The sequence below is a fragment of the Lonchura striata genome, chromosome 35, assembly GCF_050655825.1.
Source record: "Lonchura striata isolate lonStrDom1 chromosome 35, ASM5065582v1, whole genome shotgun sequence".
Classification (NCBI taxonomy): Eukaryota; Metazoa; Chordata; class Aves; order Passeriformes; family Estrildidae; genus Lonchura; species Lonchura striata.
Genome location: NC_140737.1, coordinates 9,565,142 through 9,590,704, shown reverse-complemented (window position 1 = coordinate 9,590,704; position 25,563 = coordinate 9,565,142). Strand labels below are relative to the sequence as shown.

Here is a 25,563-nt window from a genome sequence, read left to right as displayed (position 1 = left end):
CCTCTCGTGGCTGCCCCTGCCACACTGGGGCTCGGTTCTTTCCTTCCCATGGAGATCACTGTGACACTGTGGGCACCTCATGGAACCAAGGGGATCATTGTGGCACCACTGGAGCCCATGGAACCAAGGGGCCATGGTGACACCGCGGGGCTTCATGGACCCAGAGACCATTATGACTCTGTGGGGCCTGATGGAACCATGGAGACCATTCCAACCCTTCAGGGCCTCGTGTCACCAAGGGGGCATTGTGACACCTCAGGGCCTCCTGGAAGCAAGAGACCCCATGGAAGTGAGGGAACATGGAACAGGTCTGGCTGGCTTGGCCTCCCAGGGGCCACCTGACAGGTCTGGCTGATCTTGGAATGCCAAGGGCTGCCTCTCACCAGCTCCTGGAGCACTGGGGCTCTGTGCTTTCCTTGCATTGGAAAAGAACTGTCCCTCTCTTAACATACCCATTGTCAAAATTGGTACTCTCCATAAAAAATTTCCTATATGCAAGGCTATCTTGCAGAAAAAAACCTGCCAGTTCTGGCTGGCCATGTCCTCTGTGATTATTTCTCATCCACCCGGGGAAACACTAGGGCTCTGTTCCTTTATTCCTATGGAAAAGAACAGGTCTTCATGTCCAGGAACCATGGCCAAAATTAGAATTTGCCTCCCAAATTCCATATATCCAAGGATTGCTCCCAGACAAAAGTAGCCAGGACAGACAGGTCAGGCTGGCCCTGTCCTCTGGTGATTTTCCTAGACTATGAGCTGCATGTTTTCATTTCAAAACACCTTGGAGAGGGCCCAGAGATCTCCCAAGGAGGGGTTCTGAGGTCTCGGGCACATGGCCACTACATATGGACAAAGGAGCTCTGTGCTCTGTGCTGCTGTGGTGGTTTTGCATCACAGAAGTGATGTCCTGAGAGAAGCTGCTAGCAGTTTCCTGTGTGTCTGACAAAAAACCAATCAGTAATTAGCTTTGAGAGCTGACAGTCTGTTAAAGCACTAAGGAAGCTGCAGACGCCTCTGTGCAGACACAAGTTACAGATGAGAAAGCCTGGCTGGGTCTCTCTCCCTTCTGGCCCAACAGAGGTGCCGAGGCCGGCACAGCCCCGTCTCGGCCGTGGGGCCGGGCGGCTCCTGCCGTGGGGCCGGGCCCCTTCCCAGGGAGCCGCCAGGCGCCATCGGCTGCCGGGCAGGGCAGGGGAGGCCGCGGGGCCGAGGCCGGGCTGTGGCTGCGGGTGCTGACATCTGGCCCTGCCGAGCCCTGCCCCGCCGCCAGCCCGGGCCCGGCCAGGATCCGCCAGGCCCCAGGAGCAGCCCCGGGCCGGGCCGGCTCGGCCAAGGCTCTGCCGCCCTTGGGCTTCGCCCGCAGCCGGCGGGCAGGGCAGGAGAAGCCATCGGCCCCGGCCGTGCTGCTGCTGGGCTCTGGCCTGGCTGCTGAGATCCTGGCCCTGCCCCAGCGCGGCCCAGCCTGACACAGCCCCAGCGCAGCCGCTGCAGAAACCTCCATGGCAAAACAGCTCCAGCCGCAAGCACCGAGCCCGGCCGGGCTCACGGAACCATCTGCAGCCCCGGGAGATATTGACTCTACCAGTGCTGCCATCCTCCTCCAGTGAGAGAAAAGGACACAGGGCAGGCACACAGAGGAGCAACATGGACACACCGAGGGCAGGAAAGAGGAAGTTGAGTCCCAGATGGGAGGGATGAGGAGATGCCTTGATCTTGGGGCTGAAATCATCTGCTAAAGCTGTGGAGAAGGATGTCATTGATACATCAGACTCTCTTTTTCCCTATAAGGCATTGAAAAGTATGAGGAGATGACTTGTTCAGCAAAGGCCTCCATGCTGAAGTAAGCAAATGTTGCAGTTACTGTGATCCCATGAGAAGTTTGAACAGAGAAAGAGAGAATAGTGATGAGACCCTGTGCCCTCAGGAAGACCTCTGTTTCCAGAGATAAAGATGATTTCAGAAATAGATGAAGAGAACCTTTGCTCTTAAACAGCTCATCTTTACACTAATACCCCATAACTTGTCATGGCCCATAAACACAACTGTGGGAAAAGCTGTGAAAAAATGGGAGGGACTTCATGACTACAGATTTTTCCAGTCAGCTGCTATTCATAGAAATGAAAAGCCACGAGATAACTGTTTTCTTGTGGAGAAGTCTCCATAACATTAACAAGAGGAGCTTCTCTTGCTAAGTGAACTAAAGAAAGACTATTCTAGAGGTGGTAAACTCAATTAAAATTTTAGGTTTTGTCTCTTTACATTGTCAGGTTGTATGAAGAGGGAAAGTGTTTTGAAAGTTTTGTTCTGATTCTTATTATTCTTTCTTTAGTTATTGTTAATACAATTTTATTTATACATTTTTAATATTTTGACCCTACTTTGCCTTTCTCCTAATCCTATCTCAGAGCAGGAAATGAGTAATTATATTCCAGTGAGTGCACTGGTAATTAGCCAACACTGAACCCACCGCACTAATTAATGCATTGGCTGAGAAATCTCAAAATGGTGAACCAAAACCACTACAGGAATGTTCCTGATGAACTCCCCCGGACAAGAGGGAAATCAAGGCAGAACCATGGTTTGTCAGGACTTGCTTGATCCTAATAAAACCTGCGGTGGATTTGGAGCTGAGCCCTGGAACCTCAGGGCCTGAGAGGAGATTTCACAAACCTTTCCAGGAGTTAGAGTCAGAGGAAACACCCAAAGTGTCACAAAACATTAATGGGACACACTGAGGTCCATCCTGAACACAGGCTCCTCATGGACTCCTTGGAAGAGAGAACTGGAGGCCAGGATGGCACAAAAACCTCTCAGAGACTCAAAATGGCACAAAAACCTATCAGTGTGGAAAGGGAAATCCAAAGTACCTTACAAAAGTTGAGTATCTCTGAGTATTAATGAGCCCTACTGAGTGCCTGTACAAAACTCTCAAGGGACCCCTTAAAGCAGATAATTGAGGACCTGATTGCACAAACCTCTCACAGAGTCTGGATCAAAAGGGAAACAACAAGGACCTTAAAAGAACTGAAGTACCTTGAAGCATTAATGGGCCCCACTGAGTGTTGTTACTGACAAAATCTCTCCAATGACTAATTACAACAGATAATTGGAGGCCATGATTGCACAAGCCTCTCAGAGACTCCAAGGCCAAAGCAAAAGCCAAAGTCCTTTGAAAAACCTGCAGTCCCTGGGAGCATGAAGGAGCCCCCAGGGCCATTCCTGACCAAGGCTCCCCAGGGACTCCTTCCAGCAGATCCTTGAGGCCACTGGGATGTGGGCATGGGGGGGATGCTGAGGGCAGGACCAGGGGCTGACAGTGCCCAGCCTGGCTGGGGCTGTGCCAGGAGGCCCCAGGGCCTCAGGACAAGGTGTCTCCTCACAGCCCTTGGTGGCACAGACCCTGCTGTGCCCCAGGGCACCAAGACTTGGCTTCTCTTTGTCCCCACCTGGCATCAGTGCCTCCAGTTCTCTGCTCTGCCTGGGGCCTGGGGACACTTTCTCAGTCGTGTCCCTCAGTGGGACCCATTAAAAGTCCAAGAAACTTTGGAGTTGGATTGTGACTTGGAGTTCTGGAGAGGTTTCTGCAGCTCCCTCTCAGGGCCTGATGTTCAGGGCCTGAGCACAAAGCCCCAGAGGGTCATTAAAGTCCTTGTGCTGTGTCTGTGCTGCTGAGCTGGGCCGGGCTTCTGGCACAGAGGGTGATCCTGGTAACCAAGCAGAGCTTCAAAAGCACATTTCTCTTGCTGAGCAGCTCTTCTCCCAGCCCAGCAGGGCTGGGGCACTGCCTGCAGCCAGCCCGGGCACAGCACAGAGGCACAGAGAGCTTCAATCAGTCAGGGCTGGGAAGGGGCTGAGAAGTGCCTGGGGCAGAATCACTGCCAGCCCTTGGCACAGGAACCTCTGGCTGCAGGACAATACAGCTGCAGCTCCTGGAGTGTCGCACTCCTGCCCCAGATCCCTGATCTCTCAGCCCCGGCTAGCTCTCCTCCTGGGGCGAGAGTCGGCAATTGAGGCACCCTCCGCTGATCCCAGCTGGGGTTTGGAGAGTGCCTTTGTGGGTTCCGGGCAGCGCTAGCAAGCCTCGCGGTGGTAAATGAAGAGCGGATCCTACTGGGGGCTAAGTCCGAGTTTATTGTAGCCCAACGGGGCCAAATATCCTAGAACGGTGCCAGCCAACAGGAACAAGCACAAGGTGCTTGCACTGGCTTATAAACTGTAAGGGAGGGGTATCCAACGATCAATGGGGATAGGGATAGGGGGTGGCTCCGGGATGGGGGGATATGGTGGGGTCCAATGGGGGAAGGATATGGGGGGAGTCCCAGGTCCTCGCCCAATCACCCGGTGCCCTGAGTAGAAGCTTCTGGATGGATGGGAAGGGGCACCGAGTGATAGACAAGGCACCCGGGGGGGGGGGGTAAAATGCCTCTTTCAGGGTGATGGATAGATACTGGAAAGGCGGGAAGGGGGGACAAGGCGGGAAAACTGGGGATAAACCAAGTTGCACACGGGGGTACAAAGGAATAAACCAATACATAATACAGGGATAATAAAACATACAAATAACGCAACTCCACAGGACTGTGCCTTTAAAGGTTAAAATTCAGTTGTTTTCAGTGGGATTGAGTGGTTTTGTGGTGACAGAACCATCCCTCTTGGCTTTTGAAATTCAAAGAGATGGAGAACACTGCCCAAAATCACCCCAGAACCCACAAATCCTCCAGAAGTTGAGTTCAGACTGTTCAGGGAGGGTGCAGCTGCCGGTGGCTGGATCAAATGAGACGGGTCTTGGTTCCAGAATCCATTTCTTACCCCCCAAAAGACAGGGTAAAGGCAGGGCCGTGGGGTTTGTATAGGGTATCCCAGGGGTGGAGTTAGGGTTTGGGTCAAGGGAGGAATTACTGGCAACACAAGAAGGGTGAGATCTAACTCCTGCCTCTTAGCAACAGGGGCATTCCACACAGAATGCGTCCCCAAATCCTAAATTCCCTCTCAGACTCCTGTAAAATGGTGCGACTTCCGATATTTTTGATCCATTTCTTTAATTTAACCCTGCTTTGTCTGTGTTTAAAGAATAAAGATGAATCAGAGGAAAATTAGGGCCAAATCAAAAGGAGAAGCAGCCAGGTTTGTTCCCAACATTGATCACAGGGAATGTGGGTCACCAGACCTGTGCCCAGTGTGGGTCCTGCAGTGGGGGATGGAGCTGGAGCAGAGCACAAAGCTTTTCCTGCAGTTGGGGTACTGGCAGGGTTGCCCTTACCGATGCCTCCGTTGGTGTTTGGTCAAGTCAGAGCTCTGGGTGAAGCTCTTCCCACACTGGGGACACTTGTAGGGCCTCTCCCCGGTGTGGATGCGCCGGTGCTTGACAAGGGTGGAGTTGTGCTTGAAGCCCTTCCCGCAGTCGGGGCAGCGGAAGGGCCTCTCATCTGTGTGAATGCGCTGGTGTTTGAGGAGATCAGAGCTGGTGTGAAACCTCTTCTGACACTCAGGACACTCATAGGGCCTTTCCCCAGTGTGGATGCGTTGGTGGATGATGAGTTCTGAGTTCCAACTGAAGCCCTTCCCACACTCCCCACACTCGTAGGCCCATTCCCCTGTGTGGATCATCTGGTGGCGGATCAGGTTGTTGTTCTTCCTGAAGCTCTTCCCACACTCCAAGCACTTGTAGGGCTTCTCCCCATCATGAAGCTTCTCAGGGACCACCAGCTTCGAGCTCTGGCTGAAGCTCTGCCCACCTTCCTGGCCCAGAGTGGGTCTTTCCTCCTCAGAGCATCCTGGGCTGGGTTTGCAGACCGTCCTCCTGTGGTGTCGCTGGGGCTTTTCCTCCCTGTTTGATTCCTGTGCTGTGGAGCCGCTCAAAACAGCCTCTTCCACCAGGTTCTGCCGTGGGGATTTGTCCTCTCTGGTCTCCATCCTCAGCTTCTTGTCTGGGGTAAGAAGGACAAGGAGAGGACAGGATTTACCTCAGTGCCAGAGGGAAGGGCAAGGAGATCCCCCCAGTGCGTCCCCGGCAGGAGGGCACCGGCAGCGGGGCTGTCCTGCAGCCGGGGGCCAGGCTGGGCTGGGAGATGGAGCAGGAGAGAGGGGGAAAGGGGCACTGACTTCCTCCTCACCTGCCTCGGTGTCCCAGGGCATCTTCCTCTTCCTCATAGCCTTCTCCATCTGGCAAAGGGTTGGGGATGGGAAAATCTGTTTTGGGAAGAAAACAAGGGATAAGCACAGTGAGGTTTGTACTGGTTTGAAGGCAAAACAGGGAGAGTCTAAGACAGAATGACAATTGAATAAGAAAATTAAAATCAAGGCAGTAATAGAGAAACACTGGCTTAATCTGACAAAGTCAGGATATAACCTGACACCCCAATAATAAGAGTGGTGGTAGCAGTCTGACGAAATGGTGGCTGCAGTCCAGCTGGAGTGATGAACATGATTCTGTCAAAGCAGTGATCCTGTAGAAGGGTCTGGTCTTCCTCTGAAGGTCCAGTGGTGCTTATGGAGCTCTTGTCCTCTGGGAATGCAGTAGGCAAGGTGGTCGTGGTGTTGCAAATGGTGAGATTATATCCAGGCAGGAATGCTTGGTTCCTCCCCCTGGGCGGAGCATCCCACAATGGGATGATGTAATTTTATCAGTCCTGCAGTGACACTCAATGGCCCATTAAGAGAAGATGGCCCCTGGAGGGCGTTATCAGGGCTGAGCCATCGAAGAGATAAAGAACACTGCCCCACCTGTTGATAACAGTTTATGGAGATGGTGACTGAAAACACTTTTGGTTACATCTGACACTGAAACCTGAAACAGTGAGGCAATCCCTGCTCGATGTGGGGGGTGAACACCACCCCCCTTACCCAAACTGGCTCAGGTGTAAAACCCCCACCCTGGGAAGGCCACGCACACAGGGGACAATGTCACACTTGCCCTGCCCCAGGGGAGATCTCTGTCCCTGTCACTCCCTTGCTCTCTCCCCTTTTCTCTTTCTTTGCATCTCTCTCTCTACCTCACATTTACTGATCAATAAAATCCACTTTGGATTTGGTCTTGTTAGCACCTTAATTGGGGCAGGGGCATCTCTAACAATTTTATTAACCAAACTGCAATATTATTTTGCACAGTGAGTTCAGGGCACTGTTGTCTGACCCCAAGTTCCTTTGACAACAGCCTGGTTCCCTCCCGTACGGAGGTTCTGCCTCTTTCCGGAGGAACTCTTGGAAACTTGGATACAGCTTCCTCTGAGTGACTTTCGGGAGACCTTATGAGGAAAGTGGAAGTTGTGGGTGGCCAGGGTAAAGAAAATATGATACCAGCGAGACTGACAAGGATCATTCACCCCAAGGTGAGAAACACAAGGCTACTAAAGTCCTACAAGAAGCCCAGCTCAAGTTATTTTACAAATAACTCCTGAATTCACAGGGTTGGGAGGAGAATCATTATTTTCTTCATCCCTGTCACCTTTGTGACAGCTACACAGACCGTTCTCTTCCTTTTAATAATCTGTATTGGGTCAAATTTCCATGTTTCTTTTTTCGGAACCTGCCATCATCTGAGCTGGAGCTGTGCTGGAACTGATGAAATTTGGAATTACAACAGAATTGCTTCTGTTGTTGGTCTATTAATTTTTGGGATTTGTTTGTGTTTCCATCAGAAGTGACTTGTGGGAAGAGCAAATCTTCCTCAAGGCATTTTATAGAGGGTTAAATTTGATTTCTGCTGAGTTTGTTTTGTCCAGTGCCCAGGGGTTGCTCAAGGGGTCTCTGGTTTTGGTTTGGCTATCATTTTCTTCTGATTTGTCTTTATCACTTAAAAACACCTGAAAAATGACTAAAAATAGTATTGACCAGAGATGTCAAAAGTCCCACCATTTAAAAGGCATTTGAGGTGGAATTTATGATTTAGGTACATATTCTGGAGGATTTGTGGGTTCTTGGGGGATATATGGGACTATTCTTCATATCTTTGCACTCCAAAATCCAAGGTGGATTTGTCTGTTACCTCAAAATTACTCAATCCCATCTCAAAATGGCTGGTTCCCACCTCACTCCCATGCCAAAATTGCTCAATTCCTCAGCCTCCAGGATGAGATGGGGTTGGAAGGAGATCGGGAGAAGTGAGATCCAAATTTGAGGGTGTGGGATCAGGATTGTGTGGGGACGGGTGGGTGTGATTTATTTTGATAATAAGTAAAACTATCAGAATTACTGATTTCTGTCCCATTCATTTTCTGTCAGTTCTGGTTTGCTTTTCAGAGTGCAGCCTTCTCAGCTGATTTTATGCCCTCCTGTCCCAGATTGAAAAGCAAGATGTGTTCTATTTGCCATCTGTATGGCAGTTGTCCTGTGTTAAGTGGGCAGTTTTTCCTTATCTCTTCCACAATCAATCCTCCCTCAGGGGAGACATCTGCTGATAATGGGCTATTGAATGTCACTGCATGACTGATAAGAACTGTAACATCCCATTGTGAGATGTTCCGCCCAGAGGGAGGAGCCAAGCATTCCTACCTGCATCTAGTCTTGAGATTCTGGCCCACCAACACAGCTCTTTCTGTGCTGGATTTCCCAGAGGAACAGCTGCCTCTTCCTCTTTAGAAGAAGACACCCTTTTCTACAGGATCACTTCTCCAACAGAACCACACCTGACACTCCTGGAGGACAGCACCTACAGTTTCCATTGGACTGCGGCCAACACCCTGTCCAACAGGGAGTCACATTTTATTCTGTCAGTGTTGTTTTAGTTTACTGCCTTGTTTATTTTATATTTTAATTTTCTTCCCTAATAAAAAACTGTTAGTCCTGCTCCCATATTTTTACCTGAGAGCCCGCCTTAATTTCAAATTTATACCAATTCAGAAAGAGTCTACATTTTTCCATTTCAGGGGAGGCTCCTGCCTTCCATAGCAGACACCTGTCATTCCAAACCAAAACACCTTCTTTCTCTCCTGCCTTCCTTTGCCTGCTCTGTTTCTCTCTCAGTGTCTCCTTTGACCCAGGGCAGCTCCCACCAAAGACCCTGCCCTGGTTTCATTCCCAATCCATGAGCTACGACAATCATGGGTGAAGTTATGATGGCTGGCAGTGAAATGTCACTGTAGGATCCTGCTCTACTTGTTTTTTGGCTCTTTCATAAGAGCTTTTCCTTCAAGGGCAGGGACATATTTTCCTGGCTGGGAACTGGAATTCCAGCCCCTGGGAGTGTGTGCCATGGATCCCAGAGGGGCATTCCCGAGGCTCCCAGGTGCTGCTCCTGCCGTGCCTCCCAAGGAGCTGTGCAGGGAAGGGGACAAGGTGCAGCAGCTGTGTTGGTCCTTCAGTGCCACAACAGCCCCAGGTTCCTGGAGTTTCCACACTGTCAAGAGTGGTTCCTGGGTTCCATGATACCCTGCTGTGTCCCCATGGATATTTGGTGTCATGAAGTTCTTCAGTGTCACAATGGCCACCTCGCTCCATGAGCTTCCACAGTATCCAAATGGCCTCCTTGGATGGGCAGTGTCACCATGGACCATTGGCTCCTTGCAGCCCCGCTGGGTCACCTTGGACTCCTTGGTTCCATGAGGTTCTGGGGGTGTCTCCATGGTCTCCTTGGATCCACAGTGTCACAATGGGCCACTGGATCCACATGGCCCTGCTGTGTCACCGTGGTGCCCTTGGTTCCATGGGACCCCAGGGTCACCATTGACTTCTTGCTTCCACGTCACCCCCTCAGTGCCAAAATGTCCCCTTCGTTCCATGGGGAACACAAAAGATTTATAGAAACATTGAGGAAATCCTGCTCAACACAGCTGGGAACATCTGTTTGTACTCCAAAGAGAGGTTAAAGGTGAGGCTGGCACCAGCAGCTTCCATCTGAAACATGGATCCAGGAAAAGAACCAGGACAGAGAATTCAGCTGGGAGACTCAGAGAATTCTGCTTCCAGAGATCAGTTCTGGTCACACTGTCCCTTGTAGAAAGGTGACACCATTCCAGGCAGCCTGTATTGAGCAGGTGGCTCCTGAGTGGAGTTTGTTGTATAGGAAACCTGCTCAGGTTTTTCCATTCTTTCTTTCCCAAGAGGAAAACTTCTCCTGGGCCTGTGTGCAGGCAGAGCCCTGAGGATAGCAGGTGGGAAATGGTGCAATGGGCTGGGACATGGAGCTGCAGAGCTCAGGGACAAGGTTCTGCTGCAGGGCACAGGGATGTCAGTGCCAGTTGGGCGATGTCAGACATGGTGAGGATGGGGGTGAGGAGCAGCTTGTCCAAACAGGGTCAGTCCTCAAGGGGCTCATTCTTCTACATGCCCAGACCTCCTAAGGAGAACTTCAGTGTCAAGATCACCTGGGGAATGCTTCTATCAGCTCTTCACTGAACTGGAAACTAAGAATACTCACTTGATTAAAGAAAAAAATTCAGGAAGTGCACTTGGAAATCTTCTTCCTTTACAAGGACTCCAAACTGACTCCAATCAGCTGCACAAGCCCAGGAGATTTGCAGACAATTGGATGAAGACAAAGCCCCCCTGAAGGATTCCTGCATTTTGATGATCCCCATGGTGGATTTGGGGCTTAGTCCAGAATCCTCAGGCACTGAGAGAAGGCTGAAGAAGCTGCTCAAGGAGACAGAAGTAAAACTCCAAGTCCCTTGGATCATCACTGGGCCCCACTGAGGACAGGGACTGCCAAAGGCTCCCAGGGACTGGAGAGAGCAGATCCTTGAGGCCAGGATTGCAGGGAGCCCAAGGCTTAGAGCAGGGAACTGCAATGCTGAGCAAGGCCTGGGCTGGCTGGGGGAAGCAGAAAGGCCAAGCCCTGAGCCCAGCCTGGCACAGCAGGGCCTGTCCCTCACGGGTGGCTCGGGGCTGTTTGTGGGGCAGGGGGATGTGAGGGGCAGCAAGGACAAATGTCACAAACCTGTGTGACCCTGTAGATCCTCATGGAACCAAGGGGCCAGTGTGACACTGTGCTGCCTCATGGAATCAAGGAGACCATTGTGGAACTCAGAGACCCCAAGGAACCAAGGGTCCATGGTGACCTTGTGCAGCCGCAGTGTCACAGAGGAGCCGTTGTGACACAGCGAGGGCACACGGAGTCGAGGGGCCACTGTGACACATCAGGGCTTTGTGGAACAACTATGCCACTGTGACATTGTGTCCTGGGTTGTAAGATAAGCTTGTATTCTATTTGCCATCTGTTGGAAGTTGGGCAGGTTTGTTATCTCTCAAGAACAATGGTTTGCTGGAAGAGGTAATGGTTTGTTAATGGGTCATTGGCTGATTCAACGCAGGGCTGGTAACATAACAACATCCCATTGTGAGATGTTCCACCCAGAGGGGGAAGCCAAGCACTCTTTTATTGTATAAAGGGGTAGCTTTTGGGGAGACGAAGCAGCTCTCTCTTTGAGGGATTTCGCAGAGAAGCAGCTCCTTCAGCAGGACTCCCGAGAGAAGCGGCTCCTTCGGCGGGATTCCCAGAGAAGCGGCTGGAGCGCGGTGAGGCAGCGGCGGCGGAGCTCGGAGGCAACCCCGGCGCAGAGGAAGACCGGCCCCACTGCCACCAGATCTTCAGAGAAAACTATACCCTTCTAAAGATCACCACTTCAGCTGCAATTCATCAGCCACTGCAAGAGGAGCAGCTATCATTTCGACCGGACTGCTACCAGCACCCCGAATCCTCAGGTTGTGGACTTTTTCACTAGTTTTGTTTGTACCAATTGCATTTGCCTTTTTAAATTGTTATCTAGTTTTCTCCTAGTAAAGAATTGTTACTCCCATTCCCATATCTTTGCCTGAGAGCCTTTTGATTTAAAAATCCTAGTAATTCGGAGGGAGGGGGTTTACCTTCTCCATTGCACAGGAGGCTTTTGACCTCCTTCACAGACTCCTGTCTTGTCGAACCAAGACACATTGCAAGGCCTCATGGAAGCACGGGGCCACTCTGACACTGCAGAATCAAGGGTAACATTGAGACACTCCAGGGCTTCATGGAACCAAGGAGATCATTGTGATATTGTGGGGTTCCACACAACCAAGGGAACATGGAACAGGTCTGGCTACCTTGACCACCCAGGGGCCAATTCTCATCTCCCTATGAAACACTGGGACCATGTGCTTTTCTTTCTTATGGGAAAAAAACATTCACCTCAACTAGGGGCACATGGCCAAAATTGGGCATTTGATGCCAGAATTCCCTATATCCAAGGATAGCTCCCAGATAAAAGCTGCCAGGACTGGCAAGTCTGGCTGGCCTTGTCTTCCTGAGGGCTGGCATTTATTTGCCTCAGAAACATGGGAGCTCTGTGCTTTCCTTCCTAATGTAATGGCCAAAACTAAGATTCCACCTCCGAAATGCCATATGGCCAAGGATAGCCCCTAAACAAAAGGGGCCAGGAGAGCCAGATCTGGCTGGCTTGGCCTAAGGCAACCTCTCATCTTCTTCCAGAACACTTGGACTGCACGCTTCTCATACCCATGGGAAAAAAACCCATCTATCTTGACCAGGCGCCCATGGCCAAAACTGGGATTCCACCTCCAAAACAACATACAGCCAATGATTGCTCCCAAGCGAAATGCCAGGAAAGACAATTCTGGCTGCTTTTGGACCCTTGGGGGCTGCCTCTCACCTGCCTCGAAACACTGGGGCTTGCTGCTTTCCTTCCTATGGAAATGAACTGCACTTATGTATGAAGAAATGACCAAAAATGGAATTCAACCTCAGAAATTCCCTCTATCCAAGAGTTGCTTTCAGACAAAAGCTACCAGGACAGAGAGGTCTGGCTGCCTTAGGCCTTTGATGGCTGCCTTTCATCTGCCCCTCAAACACCGGTGTTCCATCCATTCCTTCCTACATAAAAGAACCATCCTTCTCCTCCAGGTGTCCATGTCTGAAACTGGGATGCCACCTCTAAAATTCCCTATATCCAAGGGTTGCTCCCAGCCAAAATCTGTCAGTACTGTCAAGTCTGTCTGGCCTTGGCCTCTCGTGGCTGCCCCTGCAACACTGGGGCTCGGTTCTTTCCTTCCCATGGAGATCACTGTGACGCTGTGGCACCTCATGGAACCAAGGGGATCATTGTGGCACCACTGGAGCCCATGGAACCAAGGGGCCATGGTGACACCGCGGGGCTTCATGGACCCAGAGACCATTATGACTCTGTGGGCCTGATGGAACCATGGAGACCATTCTGACCCTTCAGGGCCTGGTGTCACCAAGGGGGCATTGTGACACCTCAGGGCCTCCTGGAAGCCAGGGACCATTGGGACACTGTGGGGCCACATGGAAGTGAGGGAACATGGACCAGGTCTGGCTGGCTTGGCCTGCCAGGGGCCACCTGACGGGTCTGGCTGATGTTGGGATGTCAAGGGCTGCCTCTCATCAGCTCCTGGAGCACTGGAGCTCCATGCTCTCCTCTGTACGGAAATAACCGTCTGTTATTTCACATGTCCATTGCCAAAATTGGTACCCTCCCTACAAAATTTCCTATTTGTAAGGGTATCCCTCAGAACACAATCTGGTGGCTCTGGCTGGCCTTTGCCTCTTGTGGTCACCTCTCATCCGCCCCTAAAACAGTGGTGCTCTGTTTCTTCATTCCTGTGGAAAAAAAAACTGGTCTTCACGTCTGGGGACCATGGCCAAAATTAGAATTAGCCACCGAGCCCAGCCAGGCTCACAGAACTATCTGCAGCCCTGGGCAGATATTGACTCTGCCAGTGCTGCCATCCTCCCTCCAGTGAGAGAAAAGGACATAGGGCAGGCACACAGAGGAGCAGCATGAACACACCGAGGGCAGGGAAGGGGAAGTTGAGTCTCAGAATGGAGGGATGAGTGGATGCCTTGATCTTGGGGCTGAAATCCTCTGCTGAAGCTATGGAGAAGGATGTCATTGATACATCAGACATTCCTTTTCCCTATAAGGCATTGAAAAGTGCCGCGCTCTCGCCCCGGTTCCCTTTGTCTCAGCCCCGGCTAGCTCTCATCCTGGGGCGAGGGCGGGCGATGGAGGCACCCTCCGCCGCTCCCAGCTGGGGTTTGGAGAGTGCCTTTGTGGGTCCCGAGCAGCGCTAGCAAGCCTCGCGGTGGTAAATGAAGAGCGGATCCTGCTGGGGGCTAAGTCCGAGTTTATTGTAGCCCAACGGGGCCAAATATCCTAGAACGGTGCCAGCCAACAGGAACAAGCACAAGGTGCTTGCACTGGCTTATAAACTGTAAGGGAGGGGTATCCAACGACCAATGGGGATAGGGATAGGGGGTGGCTCCGGGATGGGGGGATATGGTGGGGTCCAATGGGGGAAGGATATGGGGGGAGCCCCAGGTCCTCGCCCAATCACCCGGTGCCCTGAGTAGAAGCTTCTGGATGGATGGGAAGGGGCACCGAGTGATAGACAAGGCACCCGGGGGGGGTAAAATGCCTCTTTCAGGGTGATGGATAGATACTGGGAAGGCGGGAAGGGCGGACAAGGCGGGAAAACTGGGGATAAACCAAGTTGCACACGGGGGTACAAAGGAATAAACCAATACATAATACAGGGATAATAAAACATATACATAACGCAACTCCACAGAAAAGTATGGGGAGATGACTTGTTCAGCAAAGGCCTCCATGCTAAAGTGAGCAAATGTTGCAGTAGGTGTGATATCATGATAAGTTTGAACAGAGAAAGAGAGAAGAGTGATGAGACCCTGTGCCCTCAGGAAGAGGAAGACCTCTGTTCCCAGAGATGAAGATGATTTCAGAAATAGGTGAAAAGAACTTTTGCTATTAAACAGCTCATCTTTTAAGTAATATCCCATAACATTGGCTATAAAGACAGCTGTGGGAAAAGCTGTGGAAAAATGGGAGGGACTTCACAATTACAGATTTTCCTGGGCATCTGCTATTCATGGAAATTAAAAGCCATGAGATAACTGTTTTCTTGTGGAGAAGTCTCCATAACATTAACAAGAGGAACTTTTCTCCCTTTTAGCTGACAATTTAGGTTTGATCTCTTTACACTGTCAGGTTGTACGAAGAGGGGAAGTGTTCTGAAAGTTTTGTCCTGATTCTTTTTACCCTTTCGTTTAGTTACTGTTAATAAACTTTTCTTTAGAAATTTAAAAGTTTATTTTAAAGTTCTGAGCCTACTTTGCCTTTCTCCTAATCCTATCTCACAGCAGAAAATGAGTAAGTATATTCTAGCGAGTGCACTGGTAATTAGCCAACACTGAATCCACCACACTAATTAATGCATTGGCCAAGAAATCTCAAATTGGCAAACCAAAACCACTACAGAAACTTCCTGTCATGGTTTGACACTGGCACAATGCCAGTGCCCCCATGAAAATGTGATCCCTACCTTGAATGCTGTGAAGTGGAACCTAGAATAGAGCAAAGCAGGCCCAAGCTTAATAACAGGAAAAAAACTTTATTAAACTACTACTTCAAAAGAAAAGAGAAAACTAAAGAAGGGGGAAAAAAACCCACACAAAGATCCAAATGAAAACCTTGCAAAACATTCCTCCCCCCACCACCCAACTCCAACAAACCACAGTGAGACACAATCTGGACCCCAATCAGGTTTCCACCCTCCAAACAACCGATACTCAGTCCATCGAGGGAACAGAGTCTCTCCTGTGCCACAGACCCCCCAAGAAACACAGCTCCACATCCTGTGTTTCCATGTCACACATGGCACTGCCCGGAGAAAAAGTTTGCCATGGTGACCCTTCTCCTTTCCATGCACAGTGCTCTCACCACAATGCATGGATGGACAGACTGCTTTTAGGATTTTTTCCTTTCAAGGATGCCCTGCCAAGAGGGGAGAAAACAACAGTTCAGTTTTTCATTGTTTGGGACCACAGTCCCCCCCATTTTCCCCTGGGGCTGAGGGCTCAAGAACAGAGATCTTCTTCTCTTCTCTTTCCTTTCCAGGGCAAGGGGGCGCCACCACAAACCCCCTAACCTTTTCTCTGTTCACTCCAATTTTGTCTTTTTCCCAGCCGAAGCAGGTCTCTTGACTCACTGGCATCCTCCCAAAACACAGTCCCTCTTGAAGGAGAAGATTGGTTCAGGTTGTGGCTAACACGGAAAAGTCCAGCCAAAAGCCACTCCTTGTCCCCCTCCCCTCTAGAATTCCTCCTTCCAACATCCCAGGGTCCAAGGTGTCCCTCTTCCTCTCTTTCAAACCGAGGAGGGGAAAGGAAAATTCACAAAGCTTTCATTTTCTCAAGAAAGGGTTAAAAGTCTGAACTCCCAGGGATGGCTCGATGCCCGGACATCCAGCAACTCCCACACAACTGGGCACCTTGCAGCAGCTCCCCCCGCTCCTCCTTCCTTGCGGCTTTCTCTCTCCCTCTCGGGAGAGGAACTCTGGGGGGGGAAATGGAGACATCCCAGATTTCTTCCACCCTTCCATCTGCAGGGGCCAGCCCGGTTCCAGTCCTTCCACCACCCTTGGGGCCTACCTTTCAGGCCATGGGGCTTCACCTCTCCCACCCAGCTCGTGGCTGGGCAGGGGAGGTTTGCACTGCACGCTGACTGGAACCAAAGAGAGCGAGTTCCCCTGGGAATTCTGCTTTCAACCCCTCTGTGTTCTCAGAGGCGTGTCTACTTTCAATTGGTCAATATCTAAATTGACCTCTTCCTTCCGGAGAAGATTCTCTTTCCGTGTCAAACCACGACAATTAGTAATAAAATAGTTATTTAAAAAATAAAATAAAAATTAAAATAATAAAATAATAATAAAATAAAAATAAAAAAAATATCAGAGTAATCAAAATCTGGACAACGACATTTAGGCCACCACGAGGCGATAAAAAGAAACAAATTTTGGATGCCCGGATGTTTTTGGGCACTGTGAAAAATGCCAGTTCTGGTTCTTTAAAATCTTTTAAAAATTACTGATTCAAACAAGTTAATTAGTAATAGAATAGGTATAAAAATAGCAATAAATAGGAGCAATAAAAATTTGGACAATGAGAGTCAGAGCACCACGAGATGATAAAAAATGAAGAATTTCGGACATCCAGGAGTTTTTGGGCACTGTGAAAACACTGATCAGTTGTTTCTGAAATGTTAAAAGTTTATTGAAAATATAAAAAAAAAATTAAATAATAAGAAAAAAAAAAAAAAATAAAATTTAAAAATAAAATCAGAGTAATAAAAATGTGGACAGCGAGGGTCCGGCACCACGACCCAATATAAAACAAAGAGTTTCTGACATCTGCGAGTTTTTGGGCACTGTGGAAAATAACAATCAGTTATTTTTTAAATTTTAAAAGTTTATTAGTAATAAAATAGTTAATAAAAATAAAAATAAAAATACAATAGTAACAAAAAATAATAAAATAATAAATAAAATCAGAGTAACAAAAATGTGGACAATGAGGATGAGGACAACATGAGACAATAAAAAATTAAGAATTTTGGACATCCAGGAGTTCTTGGGCACTGTGAAAAACGCCACTCGCTGGTTTTTAAAATGTTAAAAAATTATTGATTCAAAAAGTTAATTAGTAATAAAATAGTTATAAAAATAGCAATGAAATTGGAGCAATAAGAATCTGGACAATGAGGGTCAGGACGATGACAAGACAATAAAAAGTGAAGAATTTCGGACATCCGGATGTTTTTGGGCACTGTGGAAAACGCCAGTCAGTCAGTTTTTAAAATTGTAAAAGTTTATTAGTAATAAAACAGTTATTAAAAAACAGCAATTAAATCAGAGCAATAACAATGTGGACAATGAGGTCAGGACAGTGACAAGACAATAAAAAGCGAGGGATTACGGACGTCCGGATGGTTCGGGCACTGAGCTGCCAAAGCCACGCCTTGAACAAGGAATAACCCTAAAAGCAGCAGCCTGTTGCATATTCATCGATCTCATGCATGATGCATAAATCCTGTCCAGTCACAGAACCCGGAGCAGTGGCAGCCTCTTCTCAATCCCGCGGCGCCCGCAGGGCTGAGCGGGGCACGGAGAGTGAATTTCCTTTAATCAGGGAGCCCTTGTGGCAGCACATTGCTCTGCCTCCCAGCATTTTCCACAGAGGAGCACAGAGGGAAACGAGAGAGAAAACAATTTCTGTTTCTGCTCCTTGTTTTAGTATGTGGAACGTGTTTGGAGAATTGTTTACCAATTTGTTACCCAAATTGTTGTGGGGTGGTTGCTGGGTTGGGTTCTGGTGAGGATCGTTTGAGCCTGGGGCCAATCCAACCCACCTGGGGCTGGAATCTCAGAGAGGGTCACGAGTTGTAAGGAGTTAGATTTGGGAGTTAGAAAAAGCAGTTTGTAGTTTTAGTATCTCCTTTAAACAATATATTAATAGAAAAAGCAGGTTTGTAGTTTTAGTGTTTCCTTTAAACAGTATATTAATCTATATTAGTATAGTTCTAATAAAGAAACCATTCATCCTTCTGAGCTGGAGTCAGGCATCGTCATTTCTTCCCCTGGCTCGCCTGCATTTACAATAAGCTGTAAATTCTTTTTCTCTGGAAGATTTCGGTGTCCTGCGGCTGCCGTCCCGGTGCAAGTACCTCATTCCTTTCTTCCCACGCACAGAGTTTCTATTTTAACCACAAAAGCTCCGTTTTAACCACAAATCTACATTTACCCTACCATTAAAATGTTAATACAGCACTACTAATCAATGTAACATAATACAAACCCTATTCAATATAATACTTGCAAAAAGCCAACCATAAAATATGCATTTTTCACAGAGGACATCCCGAGGCTGCTGCAGGGACAGCGATGTCACCGCTGTGACGTCGTCGGGGACGGTGACATCATCAGGGACATCGCTGCTGTCACTTCTCCCCTCTCCCCTCCCCAAACCACACTGGATTTGAGACGAATTCGGGGAATTTTCTGGGAATTTTCATTGCAATTGTCCCAAATGCTGATGGGAATTCCTGGGGTGACGTCACTGGGGACACTTGGGGACATTCTGAGGACGCTCTGGGGACACTGATGGGGGTGGCGGTGGGTCAGGGGCTGAATGAGCCCCTCGGTGCCTTGCAGCAGAGCCGGGTTATAAATGACAATAGAATAATCGGCTTTTGAAATTCTGTATTGCCTTCTGCACATTGTTATTGAGCACGAGGATTTTGCTGTGGTACTTGATAGTGATTTTGATTACTGATAATTCCTTGCAGCTGCTCGCTGGTACAATAAAATTGATCCGTTTATGTGTGCAGTGTATAACAAATTTACTGCTAGAGTAATAAACAGATATTATATCATAGGCCTTAAGAGATTAAAAATAGAGAAACATTAAATAGATCAGTAACAAATACTGAAATAGAGACTATGCAATGTTAAAATGCTTTTGTGTGACTGACTCAGGTGTAAAACAATTCCGGTGTTTCTCACATCTGTGGACCAGCCTCACCAGGTGATACCAGTGACACAAAGCTCAGAAGAATTTAAGAATTTATCAGGGGGCCTGAAACAACAGGGTGGAACCATGAGAAGAAATCAAAAACATCGACTTAATCTACAGAATGTCCTGCAGACAAGTCAGAGGTGAGACCCAAACACGAGTTCCTGGGACACCCAAACCTCCCGGGAGTGTTTGAATAATGTCAAAACTCAGGAGTGTGTTCGTGGCCCTGTAGTGGAACCGGATCCGGAGAACGAAGGGTTAAGTTGAGGGCGAGTTCTTTGGCCAGCCCCAAAACCCTTTTTTATCCCTGATTAAACTTTGTTTAGTAATCCCTTAGTGAACTTTGTTTTTCACACCCGGCTGGGATTTGGGGGGGCCGGGGGGTCCCTGGACAGCCCCCGCTGCTGAGCACTGACCCCCCCTCACCGAGCACCGGGACCCCCCAAAAACCGCACCCGCACCCCTTCAGTGCCCCCGACCCCCCCGAGCACCGGGCCCGGACCCCCCTTTGTGCCCCCCACCCATCACGGGGGTTCCGCCCCCTCCCCTTTGACCCCCAGAGCCGCGGGACCCCCGGGAACAGCGCCGGGACCGGGGGGGCCCAGGGATGTGAGAATTGGATTCGTAAAGGATTCCCAAATCCTGGCAGAAAGCTCACACTGCCTTGGACTTTTCCATGCAAACTCTGAGATTTTATTGTGCCAGCGAGCAGCTGCAAGGAATTATCAATAATCAATATCAGTATGAGCACCTGAGCAAAATGCTGGGAGTCAATAGGAACCTGCAAAAGGCAACAGAGAAATGCCAAACCCAACAGAAAAAGCAGAAAAATGCAAAAGGCAGCAGGGGAATGCAAAAGCCTTCTGAGTGCTCTCAGAATGGCCCCAGGTGCAGCTGGTAACATCATCCCAGAAACTCCCATCAGCATGTGGGACAATGCCCATGAAAATTCCCAGAAAATTCTCCGAATTGGTCTCAGATCCCACATGAGGAGGGGACTGGTGACGCCAGCACTGCCCACCAGGATGTCACTGTCCCTGATGGCATCAGAGCGGTGCCATCGCTGCAGCAGCCTGGGGAGATCCTCCACGGCTTTTTGGCACCGCTGGGCCAGGGCGCGCCTGCTGGGGCCACCGGGGCCGCCGGAGCCACCACAGGGACTCAAGAGGAGGTCGTGGATGTCCCCAAGTGTCCCCAGCAGGTGATCCTTGCCCAGGCAGGCACTGGCATCCCACAGCTGCTCAAACTCAGCCACTGCTCAAACTCAGGGACATCGGGGGACGCCTTCTTTGTCCCCTCCAGGATGGCCTCGATGTCCCTGAGCCGGCGCTGCAGCTCCTCGGGGAACCACCTGCCTCCTTCACACTCTTCCACCAAGCGCTCCAGCGGCCCCAGGGCCACCTGTGCCCAATGTCCCCTTCTGGTGGCCACCATGGCTTGGCTGCTGGCCACCACGGCCTCTCCCACGGCCTCGTTGGTGGCTGCAGCCACCTGGGCCTTGTGGGTGGCCCTGCCAAGGCCCTCTTTTCCCTGCCCAGGGCCACCTTCAGCTGCTGGGCTGTGGCCACCAGGCTGCTCCCAGCTGTCCTCCTGCGGGTGGCCACGTTCTGCAGGTCCCCGGCCCGGATGGCAGCGATGGCCGCGTCCCAGCGGGTGTCATGGAGCTCGGTGGCATCCCAGGCCAGCAGGGCCCAGCTGTCCTCGAGCCTGACCACCAACTCCTGCCAGGCCCAGGCCGCAGCTCTCACATCGGCCCAGGTGGCCCCTGGGGTGGCCCCAAGCACGGCCAGAGCCTGGCCCAGGGAGGGGACACCACGGTGGCCCAGGGAGGTGACATCGCCCTGCTCCAGGGTCTCATGGAGACTCCAGGTGAAATTCCTCAGGTTCCCGTGCAGGGACTCTGGGGACATGAGCTGCTGCTCGTCCCTCTGTAACCTGGTCACGGTGGCTGCCACCTCACCCAGGGTGGCCACCACATTCACCAGTGACTCCAGCTGGTACGGGGACACCTGGGGAGGGGACAGGGGAGGTGTCAGGGACCTGGTGGCACTTTTGGCCTCCTGCGGTGGCCCCTGTGTCCTCCCAGGGTCCCCTTTGTCCCCTCCCTGGAGGGCTCTGCTGTCCCCTCTGTCCCTTTGTCACCCCCTCATCCCCTCTGTCACACCCCTGCCACCCCCCACTGTCCGCTCTTCTTGCCCAGGGAGACTGAAACTGTGTCTGTGTCTCCCACAGTTTCTGCTCAGTCAGGCCTCAGATGCCGGGCCCCTTGATCAGCTCCATTGCTTTACTCTCTGTTTTATTCCCCATACGGGGGCACCAGGGCTCTGCCCAACGGGGATCACTGGGGATCATCCAGCCCGGATCCTCCCATGGGGAATGGAGCTGCAACAGTGCACCAAGCTCTTCCCTCACTCCAAGCTCTTCCCTCACTCGGGGCACTCACAGGGCTTCCCTTACTGGTGCCTCCGTTGGTGTTTGGCCAAGGTTGAGCTCATGGAGAAGCTCTTCCCACACTTCCCACACTCGTAGGGCCTCTCCCCGGTGTGGATGCGCCGGTGCACGGTGAGGCTGAAGTTGTGCTTGAATCCCTTCCCGCAGTCGGGGCAGCGGTAGGGCCTCTCCTCTGTGTGACCCCGCTCATGTTTGAGGACACTGGAGCTGGTCTGAAACCTCTTCCCACACTGGGGACACTCGTAGGGCCTTTCCCCGCTGTGGATGCGCTGGTGTTTTCTCAGGTCTGAGCTCCACCCATAGCTCTTCCCACATTCCAAGCACTCATAGGGCCGTTCCCCAGTGTGGATCACCTGGTGCTCGACCAGGCCACACCTGTCTATGAAGCCCTTCCCACACTTCCCACACTCGTAGGGCCTCTCCCCAGTGTGGATGCGCTGGTGTCTTCTCAGGGCAGAGCTCCACCCATAGCTCTTCCCACATTTCAAGCACTCATAGGGCCGTTCCCCAGTGTGGATCACCTGGTGCTCGACCAGGCCAGACATGTCCTTGAAGCTCTTCCCACACTTCCCACACTCGTAGGGCCTCTCCCCGGTGTGGATGCGCCGGTGCACAGTGAGATTGGAGTTTTGCTTGAAGCCCTTCCCACAGTCGGGGCAGTGGAAGGGCCTCTCCTCTGTGTGAATCCTCTCATGTATGAGGAGATTGGCAGTGGTCCGAAACCTCCTCCCACACTCCCCACACTCGTAGGGCCTCTCCCCAGTGTGGATCCTCTGGTGCCGGATGAGGCTGGAGCTCCAGCTGAAACCCTTCCCACATTCCAAGCACTTGTGGGGCTTCTCCCTGCCATGAAGCTTCTCCACCAGCTCCGAGCTCTGGCTGGATCTCTGCCCGCCTTCCTGGCGCAGGGGGGCTCTTTCCTCCCCGCAGCTCCCTGGGCTGGGTTTGCAGCTCCTCCTCCTGCAGCATCTCCGGGGCTTTTCCTCCTCCTCCATTCAGCCGCGCCCTGGCAATGAAAAATCCTGGTTTGGGGAAAAAAACAAGAGGAGAGCACCTTGGACTGGAGGTTCCTCCTTGCCCAAGTTCATCTCAGAAAGGCATTGGGAATCTTGTGTCTGTAAGAACCTCCAAAACACCAAGATTCAGCCCAAACACACCACAAACTTCAAGACACAAATCAGAAACTCCCCAAACATCACAAGTCAGCAAAAACCTCCTCCAAAAGATAAAGATTCAGCTCCCACATAAAACCAAAGCACCAACATTTAGCCCAAGAAAGCTCAGAAACACCAAGATTCACCCCCTGAAAATCATGGATCCCCCTCCACAGTCACCTGCTGCATGTGGGGGGACCACCACTCCTGGGGCTGGGGGGAGGCTGCAGACACAGGGAGGGGTGGAACCTTCTGCTGCTTCCTCTTTCTGCTCCTCCTCCTCCTCCTGTGTCTCTGCTCTTCCTCACACTCCTCTTCCTCCTGCTATTCCTCCTTCTCCTGCACAATCCCACCCTCTCCTGCCACGTCCATAGTATTACCATTTCGTTCCTCAAGCCTGCTTCTCCTTCCCTTCTCCTCCTGCCCCCAGGCCCAGCACCCACTGCCGGCTCCCTCTTCCCCCCAGCCCCACAGCATCCCAGCGCAGGGGCAGGGATGGAGCTGGGGCAGGCCGGGCTGGGGCAGCGCTGGGCTCTCGGCCGCTCCCGCCCGCACTCGGTCCCCACTGCAGCCGCTCCCACCAGGACAGCGCGGGGGGGCCCGGCCTTGGTGCTGCCCCACTCCCACCTCCCCAAATTCCCCTCGCGGGGCCATGGGGTCGAGGGGGGTTGGTCCAGGTAGGGAATGCTCAGAGGGCAAGATACCTGTACTTAAGGGAGTGACAGGAGAAGCCAACGGTGTCAGAAAATGTCATCAGTTGATGACACAGACTGCTGCTCAGACAAGGTCCTGCTCAATTCATTAACTTCCAGACGAACAACAAAGCCTTAACAGAGCCATGAATATCGTTTGCTATACAAAAGTGGGGAGCATATTACGGTGGGTATGTAGTAGGTGGATTGGGAAGTCTGTACCTCTCAAGCACTTCAGCCAATGGGGAAAGCAGAGGGAGATGTGGCCAGGAGAATTAGGATGAAAACGAAGCTGTGTCCTCCAATAAGTAGGAAGATCCCATGGGGAATGTCCCATGGCCTCTCCCAGTTTTAGGAATGAAATTACTTTTAGAGACAACTCTGTCTGCTTTGTGGACAGAATCCTCTGCTGATGTCAATTTTTCCACACACCCTGGGGCTCATCCCCAATTCCTTCCACCATCCGGGGCGGGAGGCAGGGAGTTCAGCTGAAGGTGCCTCACCCACTTTGGGTGATCGGCTCCCATGGCTGGCGGAGGCACCGGGCATTGATTGGGGACCCGGGAGTGCCCAGGAGACAGACGAGTGACACATCAGGGGGGTCTGTGAAGGGTCAGCAGGGAGAGAGCACTGAAAATCTCATCAGTGAGTGCCCTGGGATCCTCGGGGAGTGAACATGGCAGGGTTCCCATGGAGGGGAGAAAAGGGAAAGCCAGGGAAGGGGCCTGGCCAAAGGGATGATGATTACAAAATGTCTCTGAAGGGTCCCTTGGGAGAATGCTGAAATAGTTTGCACATTCCCCCAGAGCTAATTAAGGTATGGACACCCAGGGGAGCAATAAGTGAAGTGGAGAAGGCATTTGTACAACAGGGGATGGATGGTGTTGGTGTGCTGGGAAGGGATCAGGTGAAGGGGAGTGTGCAGCAATATGGTTCAGGCAAGAAGCAGCAGGAGGAATCTATGTGGCAAGAAAAAGTATGATGGAAAAGAGGAGAAAGAGAAAATTAGTCACGATTGGGATGATTTTCAGCAGGGTCTTATCCTCACATTTGCCAGTTGATCCAGATCCTTCCATTCCCGGTTTCCAGGAGAGGAAAAGCAGGAGGTCAGGATGCCAGGGGTTTCTCTGCGCTGGCAGCGGCAGCACCGGGCGCAGAGGTGCGGCACCGGGAGCACGGGCTGGGGCCTGTGGGGAGCTGCGGGGCCGGGCCGGGGCTGTGGGGCAGCCGGGGCTCAGCGCCGGGCGCTGCCTGACCCCACCAGCCCCGGGCAGGGCCGGCAGTGGCCCCCGGCCCCCAGGAGGCTGCGGGACGCCCCGGCCGCTGCCCGGCCCCGGGGAGCTGCCGGCCCTGCCCGCCGGGGGGGCCGCCTTTGGACACTGCGGCAGGACAGGCACCGGCTCTGCCACACGGGCTGGGCAGGGACCCTGAGCACAACGGGGAACACAAAGGAACAGCTGGGAAATGCAGAGTGCACATGGAAGGATCAGGATTTGCTGTTCAGGATTTGCTTTGGGTCCCTGCAGAAAGGAAAGGTTTTGCAGAAAGCTCAGCAGCTCTCAGAGGATGAGCACCCACAGGCAGTGACCGGGGCTGCAGGAGTGGCACAAGAAGCCCTGCAGCACTTGGGCACAAGGGCACAGCAGCTGAAGGCAAGAAGGGATGAGCAAAAGGCCAAGCTGAAGGCAAAGGCCACGGCAGAGTTCCCACAGCCCCTGAGGGATCAACCCCAGGGCCCAAGGGGGCCCCAGCACCCAGGGCATGATGGGGTCGGCCACAAGCACCTGGCAGAGGCATTGCCCTCCTGGCCAGGGCACAGCCCACCCAAACAGCCCCTGGGAAGGAGTCAGGGCTCCAGCTGCAGCCCACAAGGACACTGCAAGCACAGACAGCAGCACCCTCAGCAGGAGCAAGTCCACCCCTGCATGGACATGGATTGTCAGGG

At 51.6% G+C, this 25,563-nt stretch overlaps 1 protein-coding gene across 1 annotated transcript; it reads right to left on the bottom strand.

The window, feature by feature from the left end:
* Positions 1-5,067: 5,067 nt before the first annotated feature.
* Positions 5,068-24,694, bottom strand: LOC146764364 (uncharacterized). Its single transcript, XM_085565017.1, has 4 exons — positions 24,632-24,694; positions 22,316-22,581; positions 21,797-22,231; positions 5,068-5,530 (listed from the first exon to the last, which is right to left on the bottom strand). Exons 1-4 carry the CDS (start codon positions 24,692-24,694, stop codon positions 5,257-5,259), a joined length of 1,038 nt encoding a protein of 345 aa, XP_085421143.1. The 3' UTR covers positions 5,068-5,256.
* Between the last annotated feature and the right edge of the window lie 869 nt (positions 24,695-25,563).

Coding starts and splice junctions, on each gene's coding strand:
- LOC146764364 (XM_085565017.1), bottom strand. CDS start 24,694: ATGGAAGGATCTGGATCAACTGGCAAATGTGAGGATAAGACCCTGCTG. Junction 22,232..22,315: donor GGGAAGAGCTTCAAGGACAT/GTCTGGCCTGGT, acceptor CTATGGGTGGAG/CTCTGCCCTGAGAAGACACC. Junction 5,531..21,796: donor ATGAGCTCAACCTTGGCCAA/ACACCAACGGAG, acceptor AGAACTCATCAT/CCACCAACGCATCCACACTG.